Below are 14009 nucleotides of genomic sequence, written 5' to 3'. Positions count from 1 at the left end.
TTTTTCTTTCAATTTCATAGCAAATAATTTTTTAAATTTCCCTCATCAAAGCAATAAAAAGCAATTTCGTTGCTATTTCTTTGTGTATTGGCTTTATTGACTGCTTTGCCAACTTTGAAGGGTGACAAAGTTTAGTGGTTGAATGAGTTGCCGTTGTTGGGAGAGGAGGGCGCCACCTTATTTTTGCTTACTTTCATATATTTGTCATCTTCTAAAATATTAAAAAATAAAGTCAATGAACATATCTTAGAGAATATTAAAAAGGAAATAAATAAGATTAGTTATTTTAAAACGTTTTATTTAAAATTTAAATTAAATTTGTTAGAGGTAAGGTATTTGAATCTTTTTTAGAGGAGTTTCTCCTATGGTATTTGATAAATGTATTGAAATTTAATTAAATTTGAATTCGCATATTATAAAACTCATTTTTAGGTGCGGCGCTTCTACTTGACCTTGAAATTTTTAATAATTAGGATGGTAGAATTTTAATCGTCTAGCGACCCTATAATTTTAAAATGGAAAATATATAAGAAATATGAAATTAATTGTTATGGTCCAAAGTCATCCTCACCGTCAAATTTCACCTACTATTTATTTGCCTTATTTTTTTTCTCCACAAAATCTTGAAGTAGAAGTATTTAATACTAATAACATAGGATATAAACTGTATCTTTTGCACATATATATATATATTTATCATTTCATTAAAAGTTTGATTAACATATATGTATATAGTGTAAACAAAAAGTATGTTTTTCTCTTCATCATTAGACTGTGCTTCAAGTTTCTATAGAAATTTAACTTACATAGTTGATAGTGTAAAAAGTCTCTACTAATAGTGTAGTTTGATTAATAATCTACTAAAAACATAATTATTAGTTTTCTCATATTAATTATTTATTTAACTTATGTACGCTGATAATGTGAAGAAGTTTTACACCATTAATATATTTTAATTTTGTGTAGTAAGTAATTTACATTATTTTATATTGTTAATTCTATATAATTATTATGGACATTTACATCTACTTATATTTTAGGAGGTAATATTCACAAATAGTAGTAACGAACTTTGCAATTCCAATAATGTAAAAAATAGTGAATATGATGAAATTTATCCCTTGAACACTTACGAAATGAATAGTTTAGATCTCTTATGAGTAAAAATAAAAAGTACAGCTACATAATTTGAAACTCCACAATAATAAAAATTTCAATTATCAAACTGAAAAATGACTAGCCCATAAAACAATAACTTTTCAATCTATAACTACTCGTAACAATAGTCAATATCATGAAATTTATCTCTTGAACACTTACAAAATGATCAGATCTCTTATGCATAAAATTAAAAAGTGCATCTACATAATTTGAAACTCCACAACAATAAAATTTTAAATTGTCGAACTGAAAAATAACTAGTCCGTACCACAATAACTTTTTCAATATATAACTACTCATTTGAGTAATTTGATAATATACATAAATATTTTTTTTTGCATATATTATCATGACATATATCAAAATTATATAAGTCATAACCTAATTATGTAAATAATTTTGCACCTACAAACCCACTTATTCCTACTTAGACCACTTTTCTTGCCTACCAAAAATATTGACTATTCTATTTTTAATTTCAATTTTCTATTTCTTTATTTTGGGGCCACCTTTCCAAATCTCAACAAATGACAACTCGTCAAAAAAAGTCATTTAATAATACATTTTAATTTTTCATATTAATACGAAACACACAATGAAACTCACATGAAATATCAACGAAACCACCATGCATGTTAAATATTTCATTCTATATATATACACACACATCTCCATAATCCCTCTCAAAAAATACTAATGGAAAACAAATGGAGAATTTTCAAAAATCAACAAATCAACAAAGCAAAAAAGCCTAAAACAATTATCATATGCAAAAAACATTCAAAACACCAACAATCACCCGGAGTTTGTTCTATTTGTCTAAGTGAAAAGCTCTCTAAGCTTTCGAAAACTTCACGTATTACAAATACAACTTCTTCTTGTTCTTCTTCATCGTCGTTGTCTTCTTTATCATCTTCATCTTCTTCTGATGTATCATCATGTTCTTCCCCCGCGTATCGAAGGATGAAGACTATGGCTACCTTGAGAAATGGTGGTGGTGGTGGTGGTAATATTAATGTGCTTACAAAGAGTAGGTCACTTGTTTTTGTTACATCTAGTGAGGGGAATGGGAATAATAATAAGGATAAGAAAAGAGGACTTCTTTCTAAATTGCTTCATCCAAGGAAAAACAAAAACTAGTGAAGATGGGGCAGAGACGGATTCTAGATTTGAATTTTATTGATTCCGGTTTATGATTAATTGTATCATAATTTATTTCATTTATTGGGTTCGAAAATTGATTATTTATACTTATGTAGTGAATATTTTCAATGCGTATACAAAGTCTACCCATAACAAAAGAAAGGGTGACAACTTAAATTGTCGAACATGAGATTCATAATTATTTTTTTTAAGATTGTGATTTGATCATGTAATACATAATATAATTTCGAAATATATTATGTATGAATTATAATTTTCATTAAGGAAATTGTGATGTGGCTATTTATAATATTCTTAATTCAAGATATGCTCGAGACAAAGAGATCAACTTGCATATTCTACAAATATTAAAGTTCATACTTATTTACATGTTATATTATAACCATTCAAAATTAAGTTTGGGATTTTATTAATCCATTGTTTGGTTATTGGGGTACTATAAAAAAAAATTTAGATTTAGCGATATAAAAAATTTATAGCTATACAATAAAATTCGTTCCTAATCTTACTTAGCAACAAATTCGCGATAGATTTTCATTAGCTACGAACAAAATAGTGACAGACCAATGACCAAATACATAGCTATATTAGCTAATAAAGGTATATATTTAATTTTATACGACAAAAATGTTGCTATTATGTATTATCTTTCACATATAGAAGGTAGGATTATTTTGAAACAAAGGGATATGATTCAAATATTTTTGTGTATAACATTATGTATCATTGTTTTATGTATATCCCAAATATAAGAGCATACAACGCAATGTACAAATTAAAATTATTATGTGTAGTTTTTTTAATTGATGAATTTTGAGAAATACATTCGAGTAACAAAAGGTCTATCAAAAATAAATTTTTTATATCATAATATAAAGATAAAATTAGCATATATTTTGTTATTCATAGAAATTGGATTGAGTATGATATGACAACTTTTGAGATCTATATAATATATTTATGCGTTTGTTATTACGTACGTTGTAGAAGCATCTTTTTAGTACTTTTGTACGGAATGATGAGACAAATATAATTATAAAACTGAGATCTAACACCACAACATAGATGTACTGTCTCTAGGTTGTTGTCATGCTGGTGAACAGATCAAGTGTCGATAATGACTCTCCAAGAAACTTCATTTAATAGACACACGTTTATTAGTTGGATATTCGAATTTAGATTTGTGTCGAAACGTTATATTGTGAAAATATTAGAATGAACGAGTACTTACTATTTCTCTATACCTTTATTGGTTCAATATGACTAATTTATGTTTCTTTTATTTCAATTTGTTTGGTGTTTTTTTATTAGTGTGATTGAAAAAGATTGGCATATTTCAATATTTTTTTGATGGGAAATATTTGTAGCTTAAATGTTTTGACTAGTTTAAAATCACAAGTTTCAAAAGTTTTATAATGGCATAATACATATATTAGACTCTAAACTTGACTTCAAATTTTAACTTTGACCTTTAACTTTCATAATGCACAAACAGACACTTTAACTAATCCAACTTTTAAATAAATAAACACATGAGTCCTACATGACACAATACACGTAGGACACCACGTAGGACAAAAAATGACATGTAGGACATGCGTGTCTATTTGTTCAGCTTTATACAAGTTTAAGTGTCTATTTGTGCAAATCCAAAATTGAAGGGCATAAATATGATTTGAAGTCAAGTTAAAAAGCACTTTATGTATTATACCTTTTATAATCATGTACTTCTTCCAATTTATATTACTTGACCCCTATATTAAGTATAGATGTTTTATCTACCAATTAAAAAAATTAAGAGATGTTTATTTTTTTTTTTTAATACTACTTCTATAGTTAAATATCTACATAAAATATCAATAGTCAAATTTAGATTTCTAAAACATTAATAAGGCTAGTTTAATAAAATAAACCCCTATGTAAATATTCCATTTCATTTTACTTGGCCCTGTATTAAAAATATATGTTTCATTTTAATTGTTCATAGCAAATCAAGAAAGTTGTATTTTTTTTTTTGATAAGCTATCTAATTAATCAAACAATTTTAGCATATTTACTAATTCTTCCTATAATTTAAAATAGTTACATATATCATGTCTTACTTACTAGTGATTTCATACCAAATTTCAAGTCATATACACATTATGCATTTATTTTTGCTACCAAATATACTAAAATTCAGAAAAAAGCGAAAACAATAGTTTATGTCTCATATATATATATATATATATATATATATATATATATATNTTTAGTACTTTTGTACGGAATGATGAGACAAATATAATTATAAAACTGAGATCTAACACCACAACATAGATGTACTGTCTCTAGGTTGTTGTCATGCTGGTGAACAGATCAAGTGTCGATAATGACTCTCCAAGAAACTTCATTTAATAGACACACGTTTATTAGTTGGATATTCGAATTTAGATTTGTGTCGAAACGTTATATTGTGAAAATATTAGAATGAACGAGTACTTACTATTTCTCTATACCTTTATTGGTTCAATATGACTAATTTATGTTTCTTTTATTTCAATTTGTTTGGTGTTTTTTTATTAGTGTGATTGAAAAAGATTGGCATATTTCAATATTTTTTTGATGGGAAATATTTGTAGCTTAAATGTTTTGACTAGTTTAAAATCACAAGTTTCAAAAGTTTTATAATGGCATAATACATATATTAGACTCTAAACTTGACTTCAAATTTTAACTTTGACCTTTAACTTTCATAATGCACAAACAGACACTTTAACTAATCCAACTTTTAAATAAATAAACACATGAGTCCTACATGACACAATACACGTAGGACACCACGTAGGACAAAAAATGACATGTAGGACATGCGTGTCTATTTGTTCAGCTTTATACAAGTTTAAGTGTCTATTTGTGCAAATCCAAAATTGAAGGGCATAAATATGATTTGAAGTCAAGTTAAAAAGCACTTTATGTATTATACCTTTTATAATCATGTACTTCTTCCAATTTATATTACTTGACCCCTATATTAAGTATAGATGTTTTATCTACCAATTAAAAAAATTAAGAGATGTTTATTTTTTTTTTTTAATACTACTTCTATAGTTAAATATCTACATAAAATATCAATAGTCAAATTTAGATTTCTAAAACATTAATAAGGCTAGTTTAATAAAATAAACCCCTATGTAAATATTCCATTTCATTTTACTTGGCCCTGTATTAAAAATATATGTTTCATTTTAATTGTTCATAGCAAATCAAGAAAGTTGTATTTTTTTTTTTGATAAGCTATCTAATTAATCAAACAATTTTAGCATATTTACTAATTCTTCCTATAATTTAAAATAGTTACATATATCATGTCTTACTTACTAGTGATTTCATACCAAATTTCAAGTCATATACACATTATGCATTTATTTTTGCTACCAAATATACTAAAATTCAGAAAAAAGCGAAAACAATAGTTTATGTCTCATATATATATATATATATATATATATATATATATATTCAAATCATACTAGATACATGTATTTGCGATACTTGATACATTCTGAAATATAGATACATAGGAAAAGAGGTGAGTGAGAGAGGAGAGTGACGAGCGAGACAGGGAAGAGGCAAGTGAGAGAGTCGTGTGCATGTAAAAATCTACTCGGATATAGTTATCTAGAACAAATTACTCCTAATTTTGACTTCACATATCCGAGATACATGTATTTGATATCGACATTCTGATAAAATTAATAATATTGAAATCTTGCGTAAATCTAAGTAATTAGCTCCTAAACATGTATTACTTCGTCTCATATATAAAGTAATAGTAGTCAAATTTAGAGTTTCGAAATATCATTATTAAGGTTGGTTTAGTAATACACTTCTAACTAACAAAAACTTTGCCTAGTCATATACTAGGACTTTTAACTATTTCATGATTTGCTTTTTCTGCAGAAATTAAACTTATTTATATATGAAATGTTCAACATTTTCCATGCATGCTTAGAATAAATTTTCAATTATAATTATGGTAAGTTCTCAGCAATTTCTTATAAGATCTATTAAAGTTGAGTACTTCTGCATGCCTAGAAAAAGAAAAAAGAAGAAAATCATGATGTCAATTACGCAGAAAATGAAATTGTTTACTAGTACTAATTAATTAACGGTAAGTCTATAATATTATTTTTATTTTAAAATAAATTAATATATTTTTTATTTTTTTAATTTAAAAATATTAGAATTAAAAAAAAATATGTAAAAAAGTAAAATGACATAGTGTGAAATATGTTATTCTATAATTCTGATCAAATTTAATTTCTCGCCAAAAGAATTTTTCTTTAATTAAGTACTATTTATTCTACAATGTCTTCTATAATCAAAACCACGTGTTCTGTTTTTCAAAATTAATTAATTAAATAGGCACATTTCATATGGAGATTATTTTTTCATAAAAGGTGTATTGTCATAACAAATAATATAATTGTTTTTAATGTATATATTTATTAGGCGTGAAAACAAAGTCTACTATAAAATTTAAAAATAGTTTTTAATGGTGTGACTTTTTGAAAAGATATGAATGTGAAAGTGAGTGTTAAAAATAAATAACTCTCATTTAATAAAATTGTTTATTTCTATCTTTACGGATAATAATAAAATTAGTATAATACTCTTTTTTTTTACACATCAGTTAGTAGGATTTCATCGACTATGTTATAATCGTAAAGAAACAAAGAAGAGAAAGGGTACAAGAATTAGACTAATAATTTATTGTTATAAATTCTTTTTGGCACTCTTACTTACTTTACATTTGAAAATAATTTATGAGACAAAAAAACATATTGGGTTATTCTTAATGATGTGAGATTATAGTACATCCATAGTAAATTAAAATTATTGAAAATAATATTAGGGAAATAGTTCCACGATTATGTTGGCGTATTATCTTTATTTCTTGTTATTATAAAGTTTACTTGTTCCAACAGAAAAGGATCTAAACTTGACCAGCAACCTTGGTAGGCTACCTCCTTTTGCTTTTGTTTCTCTCTAAGTTGTGTTTTCTTTACATTTGGTATTCAACTAATTTTCATTGTCTCAATTTATGTGATATTTTACATTTTTCAAAAGCTAAATAATTTAAATTTTAATAGAAAATTTGCGCATAGAATCATCCGTTTGTTTTATTTGGGAGTTCTCATCTTTCGTAGTTGGGCCTAGTGTTGGTCATCTTCACAAATATAACATAAGTTATTCCTGCCTAAGCTTAACAAACTTATATAAAATGATCGAGACACTTTTATTGGTTAACTCGATAACTAAATCATTAACGATTGATAATTAATAACTCGATATCCTATTTGATAATCGAAGTTGTATTAATTTGATTATCAGTTTTTCATGCTACAAACCTAATCATCATGTTCAGATCAAATCGATTGATAAGCATCTTGGTGGTGTCATATAAATCCAATTTGTTAAGTTTATTGACACAGGATTAAAAATAACTAGTTTTAGCGGTAAGAATAAAATCCACCAATAAAATAAAGTTAAGGGTAATTTTGACCCTTTTCCCTATAATTTTTTACAACCATAATGCTGAATTACATCTGAAAAACTTGTTTTTTTAATCATCTCTATCTACCTAATAAATTTCCCGAAAAAATAGAACTTTTTAAAGTTACATTTAACATATACTTCCTCCGTCTCATTTTATGTCATCTCTTTCTATAGATAGCTGGACTACAACACTTGTCATTATATAAGATTTATGCATAAATTACCAAAACAAGGGAGACAGACCGTAGAAGAAAAAACCAATCCGATACACAAAACACCTCATATTATAAGTATAGTCCAAGGAAGAGCCGGACCCATTACTCATTGACCCACACAAAGACAACTTTACGTTGCTCCAAGGCTCTCCGTCAAGAGGAAGATAAACAGTATAATGATTAAAAAAACAAAAGGATTTATTGATTATGATTCTCTAAAAGAACATTTGAAGTGTCACAGGTTCTACTGGATGATTAACAAGTATAAGAGTTTAGTAAAGAAATTTATATTCTAAGTTTAATCACAAGAAAGGACTCTAAACAATTAACTCATTATCAGGTTACACTAATTCCATCAGAAACGTAAAACTTTATTGATCACAATTTGTTCACATAGAACTCCCTTTTCATTTGAGAGTTCAGATGCATTAGAGTTGGAACCAAAATATGCAGTTTACAGTGGTCCTGGAAAGGTGCCATTCTCCCTCTGCTCGTTCCATCTATCAATCTGCAGCCACGACTAAGGCAAAGCATGTTATCGTCAAAAGGAAAGACCAAAAGAAGCTGAAAAACACGAGGAGATTGTCATGAGCATGTAAAGAAACACATTATATCCTAATGTCTATGCCACCTCTTGTTGAGGGATGCGACTTGTGAGGTCAAATATCATCAAACTTGCCAACAACTCATTTGCCCCTTCAAAATAATGGACACGCTTTCACTCATCTGTTTATTTTTAGAATAGGCACATACGCTCCATACGTTGCTTCCCCTACTCATAGAGAGATTCATATCTTCTAACTACTGGTGGTGTTCACTTGATTAGTCTAAAAAATTATGTCAGAGCATGGCTTTTAACCACACGGCTTGCTAAGTCATATCTAACTCAACCGCAGCCCCAAGTATGAGTGATGCAAAAGCTTCTAACTCATCTGCAATGACCTTGCCATGCAGTTGGAGCACCACTCTGCTAAAATCCTCAACCCTTGTGCAAATTACAATCAAAATACTAATACCAATACAAAGCTCTAGAAGTGATACCAAGACTTCTCTTAGACCAACTAAACTCACCACTACAGACCACTTTTAAACAATACTCGACTACACAGAAGTCAATACCCAATTGGTCTCTTTAACTCTCCAAATTTCACCTTTGTACTTCCATCATTTGAAAAGCGTTTCAAATCCTTTTGATCAATGTTTTGTATAAAGGGTTTGCTGTCGCATTTTGGGATTGAACTATTATCAAGAAAGAGCATCGAGAATCTTTATTGCTTACTCGCAAAGTGCTAATAAAGCAAGTTTTGGATTCAGAATACCTAAACTATCACTCCCTTTGTATTAGAACAAACCTAGATACTAAGTTGGCCTACACGCACCTGTTATCGATAGGAAATAAATATTTGGTCAATTCAATATTGAGGTATGTTTAGTTTGGATAGGTAAAGTGAACAATTATTAGTTGAGGTATGACACTCTCGAACAAGTGATAGTTTAGGAGGGGGGCGTTGACCATTAACTCTACTTTTAAACCAATCAAGAAATTAACATTTCAAAATTTAGTGATTTTTATCTCAATTTTAATCAAATTTAAAATCAAGACCACTACTCCACTTTAGAACCTCAAAGCTTCCGTCCAATCAAATCCAAGAGAGAATTAACATTATAAGTGAATTGGTGACTTCTACTTTACCCATATTTTCCCAACATTAGTTGAACATCGGAATTACGGCACACGTACAACCAAAAGCATATACATACATACACACACATTACGTAATACACTACATATTAATATGTACATGGTATATACACACACATACATACATAATCCAATCTTGCAAATGCAAAATACAAAACAAAACATACCCATTCACCAGGGCAGAGGGATCGATAATACTTGGCGAACTTGTCACATTCAGGAGCACCTTCACCCTTTGCAGCTATGCATCTGAAAAATATACAAACCAAATATAGTTGGTATTTCATGGATAGATTACAAAATTAGATACAAAGGCAGTACAGTTATGTCTACTGACCGGTGGTATTCAACATATCTAGTGAAGCAGTGCCTTGTCTGATTTGTAGTAGGGAAGCGGAAGTCAGCAGGCGCAGTCTCAAGCTAGTTCGACAACCGTGACAAAAACCACACACAATCAATGGATAAGATATAAACCATAACCAAAAATCAAAACTGATTGCCCAGTCAATCTAACCTTAATCTCAGGGGTCTCATCACGATTTTCACTCTCAGCCTCTACAGGAGGAGAAGCTTCATTAATTTCCGGTGTCGTTGAGTCAGAGGCTCCACTGCTTTCTTCAGATGTGGCAGGCACAGCTTCACTACTCTCAACTACTGGGGTTTCCTCAGTTTTTGGAGTATCTTCCTCAGATGGAGCAGTTGAAGAGGCCTTAACCTCAGTTTCTTCCACTGGATTAGCCACTGTGGTGGATTTCTCTTCTTTCTCTTTCAGCAAATATTGCTGAGTTTCAACAAAAAATTGTCATTTTCGATCACAAATAAAAGAAAATCTCAGTGGAACAAACTAAAAATAAATCAACTCTGGCGTCAATCCAATTTAGTGAGATCCGATACATGAATACTCTACAATCTACCCATGTTCCTTTCAATTGAAAAATCACCGCAGAGATGAATCATCGACTATCAAACGAAAAAAAATACTAAATTGAACGACCAAAACTCAATATAAGATAATGAATAAGGAAGTACCTCAGATAAAGATGGAGATTTTGAGTTGTCTACTTCGGCCATTAACGAAGGAAAATAGCTGATGGCCTTAAGCTTATTGGTAGAAAGTTAGAGTAAAAGTGAGTGTGTAGAAGCTACGGAGGCAACAAACCGGCAGGCTATCAGTGGTTAAACATGTTGGAGATATCCAAACTGTGGCCTATGGGCTTTATTGGTTAGCCGTCGATAATGGGCTTAGTAAGCTGGGCTTTTTAGTTTTTCTTTTAAGTGGGCTTGTTGATGATAAAAATATAAGCAACTTTCATATATAACAAACACAAAAATTATATTCATATGTTATAACTATAGTTTGTATAATTGCGCTTCATAACCTATTTCGCTATACATATATATAAAAGAAGCAATTTGTTTCGGTATACATATCAAAAGAATCAATTGTATAATCTTTGTTTGTATAAAGTGAGAAAGACAAAAGAAAATTGGGCAGGAAAAGATCGTATTATGTATAAGATGAAAAATATATGCATTTGTATTTGTATATACAATTTTCTCTCACTTTATATAAACACAAACCCCATGTATACATTTGTGTTTGTATGAAGTGAGATGTGAGAGAGTAATTTTTTTTCTCTGCTAGGAGTTTAAATTATACACACTACGTTAACTAATAGACCATACCTATGTGTCATATAACCAAAATTAAGGAAAAAGAACAAAAGAAAGGAACAAATATAACAAGACCCGATTGCTGAGTATCACTTGGATATACCATTTTATAATCCAGTTCACAAATACAACTGAAATGCTTTCATAGAAACTAAGCACCAGAAAGAACCACATTGAAGTAAAGATGAAACAATTGAACATCAATATTCAGAGTTGTTCGTTGCCACGGATAAAAAGGGAAACCCGAAAGACAGGAGAAAGGATATAAAAAAGAAGCAGCTTCTCCCAATAAAAACAGCCAGGAAGAAAGAAGCCAAATGATAATCTGAGGACCAGTTCCCTCACTGTTGTTCATTGTCGGGTTTGGTTTCCTTAATTTCATCAGCACCATCATCCTGCAATCGAGACATGTTAGTCAAACACGTGAGTTCGATTAATACAACTGATAGGATTACAAGGAAACAACATAAATCAAAAAGCTATTTAGAACAACAACTGAGTTATTTACCTGCATATCAGAGGTCCAGAGAGTGAGATTGTCACGAAGAAGTTGCATGATCAAAGTGCTATCCTTGTAAGATTCTTCTCCCAGTGTGTCCAACTCGGCAATTGCTTCATCAAATGCCTGGCCACGCAAAAGATAACAAATGAAAATTAAGGTACTTTTTCACAGTCGAGATGAAAAAAAAAAAGAGGTACAAATTTATCTATGCCTAATGAAACGTGACACGCCCTTGTTTGAACTGAAAAACATAATTTGTAACTAAGACATGACTGCCATATGAAGAAATTCTTACTTGTTTAGCAAGATTGCAAGCACGGTCAGGAGAGTTCAAAATCTCATAATAAAACACAGAGAAGTTGAGAGCCAGTCCAAGTCGGATTGGATGTGTTGGGGCAAGTTCAGTATTTGCAATATCCTGCAGGCATTGAGACCAAAATAAGGACACAGAAAGATCAACAACATTTAACATCATGGCTTTTTTTTTCGCGAAAGAATAACAGTAACTTGTCAAGTAAGATAGAGTGAAACAAACAAGTCGCGTGAACTTAAAGGAGAAAAACAAGAGGTATAAAGCTTAAATTTATATACAAGTACTTGTCATAATTCATAGTACTACTAATTATCTGAGGATCGCCTCTGACCTTTTAAAATTCCATCAACGATTATTTCATTTGGCCTTCGTTTAGAGGTAAAAAAGTGTTCTTTATCCAATTCAACAGGGGATATTATCTCTCTGATCCAAAAGATTGAGGGAATCAAATTAACATACTCTTAATTCAAACCTAAATCTAAACTAAATTAACATCAGATCTCTGAGAACATGGAAACAATAATATGGTCTGATCTAGAAAGACATATATTCAATACTACTGCTTAAAATGTTTACGACTACTTAATCGAGGATCATTTGTGACCTTTTGATAATTCAGTATCCAATTCCAAATGTTCAGAGAATTAAGCCAATTTACTCTTAAATTCAAGACATATCAACATCAAATTTCTGATAAATATATGACAAACATATTATTCCCTTCGTCTCAAATTATAAGGACACACCCCTAAAGATACGTATGATTTGTTAGAGATATTCAGCTCATGTATCAAAATATCGTAAACAACCTCTCTACGTCCAAATTAAGACGGAAGACCATCATGAATTGAAAATTTAAAAAAAATCAATTGTGATTTGTGTCTGCTCAAAACAGGAAGTTGTTTCCATAGTCTTCTCTACCTACAATCTCACCTCATTTACATGTACAATTTATTCAAAAATTAGATAAAAATCATATTCTGCAGATATTATTAACAGATCCATGAATCTTCATCATTTAATCTAATAGATCAAACACATAAAAATTAATATGATATACCTGAGCAGCTTTGTAGGCGGAGAGTGTGTTCTCAGCAGCTTCCTTACGTTCAGCTCCGGTCTTAAATTCAGCCAAATAACGATGATAATCACCCTTCATTTTAAGGTAAAACACCTTAGAATCGCCATTAGAAGCTGAAGGAATGAGATTAGAATCAAGGAGCTTGAGAATTCCATCACAAATATCCGAAAGTTCAGATTCAATCTTAGATCTATACTCCTTTATACATTTAACATGTTCCTCATTTCCCCTCGACTCCTCCTTCTGTTCAATTGAAGAGATAATACGCCAAGAGGCTCTACGAGCCCCGATAACGTTTTTGTAAGCAACGGAAAGAAGATTCCGTTCCTCAACAGTAAGTTCCTCTGAGCCTAATGAAGTTGAAACTTTCTCCATGAACTGCACCATTTCTTCGTATCTTTCAGCTTGCTCAGCAAGCTTCGCCATGTACACATTCTCCTCACGCGCCATAATGGATTCAATATTTTGGGATCTCTTTTTTGTTTATGCAAATGCAATTTTTTTTTTTTTGAGATCTGAGAAAAGTTTGTGCGTCTTTGAGAGGATTTAAAACTATGTGAGAACAACAAGGGAATTTGTTGTTTGGAATTTTTTATTGGTGTTGAAATTTAGGGGATGAGAGAGATTTTAGGATTAAAAAAATAAAATAAAATTGG

The 14009-nt window shown here is 30.0% G+C and overlaps 2 protein-coding genes across 4 annotated transcripts; both read right to left on the bottom strand.

The window, feature by feature from the left end:
* Nucleotides 1–8352: 8352 nt before the first annotated feature.
* LOC107006055 (cytochrome c oxidase subunit 6b-1-like) lies at nt 8353–11280 on the bottom strand. Of its 3 annotated transcripts, none has more exons than XM_027913454.1 (5): nt 10813–11280; nt 10298–10564; nt 10121–10203; nt 9951–10032; nt 8353–8645 (listed from the first exon to the last, which is right to left on the bottom strand). In XM_027913454.1, the coding sequence occupies exons 1-5, from the start codon at nt 10852–10854 to the stop codon at nt 8460–8462; spliced, it is 660 nt and encodes a 219-aa protein (XP_027769255.1). In that variant the 5' UTR covers nt 10855–11280; the 3' UTR covers nt 8353–8459. The 3 variants fall into 3 exon arrangements, with proteins under 3 accessions (XP_027769255.1, XP_015060185.1, XP_015060186.1); XM_015204699.2 differs by having other exon boundaries at nt 8353–8601; XM_015204700.2 differs by having other exon boundaries at nt 8353–8589.
* A 241-nt stretch (nt 11281–11521) lies between these two features.
* On the bottom strand, nt 11522–14009 carry LOC107006043 (14-3-3 protein 2). The gene is made up of 4 exons (XM_015204685.2): nt 13333–14009; nt 12255–12377; nt 11966–12082; nt 11522–11852 (listed from the first exon to the last, which is right to left on the bottom strand). Exons 1-4 carry the CDS (start codon nt 13801–13803, stop codon nt 11799–11801), a joined length of 765 nt encoding a protein of 254 aa, XP_015060171.1. The 5' UTR covers nt 13804–14009; the 3' UTR covers nt 11522–11798.

The sequence above is a fragment of the Solanum pennellii genome, chromosome 12 (assembly GCF_001406875.1).
Source record: "Solanum pennellii chromosome 12, SPENNV200".
Lineage (NCBI taxonomy): Eukaryota > Viridiplantae > Streptophyta > Magnoliopsida > Solanales > Solanaceae > Solanum > Solanum pennellii.
Note: the sequence above shows the minus strand (reverse complement) of the source record. Positions and strands in the feature narration are given on the sequence as shown.

What these genes read in the sequence shown, in the direction of transcription:
- LOC107006055 (XM_027913454.1), bottom strand. Translation starts at nt 10,854, where the DNA reads ATGGCCGAAGTAGACAACTCAAAATCTCCATCTTTATCTGAG. An exon ending in AATCTCCATCTTTATCTGAG is followed by an intron (nt 10,565 to 10,812) that starts GTACTTCCTTAT and finishes GTTGAAACTCAG; the next exon opens with CAATATTTGCTGAAAGAGAA. An exon ending in ATGAGACCCCTGAGATTAAG is followed by an intron (nt 10,204 to 10,297) that starts GTTAGATTGACT and finishes TTGTCGAACTAG; the next exon opens with CTTGAGACTGCGCCTGCTGA.
- LOC107006043 (XM_015204685.2), bottom strand. Translation starts at nt 13,803, where the DNA reads ATGGCGCGTGAGGAGAATGTGTACATGGCGAAGCTTGCTGAGCAAGCT. An exon ending in CCGCCTACAAAGCTGCTCAG is followed by an intron (nt 12,378 to 13,332) that starts GTATATCATATT and finishes CAATGCCTGCAG; the next exon opens with GATATTGCAAATACTGAACT. An exon ending in CTTGCAATCTTGCTAAACAA is followed by an intron (nt 12,083 to 12,254) that starts GTAAGAATTTCT and finishes TTGCGTGGCCAG; the next exon opens with GCATTTGATGAAGCAATTGC.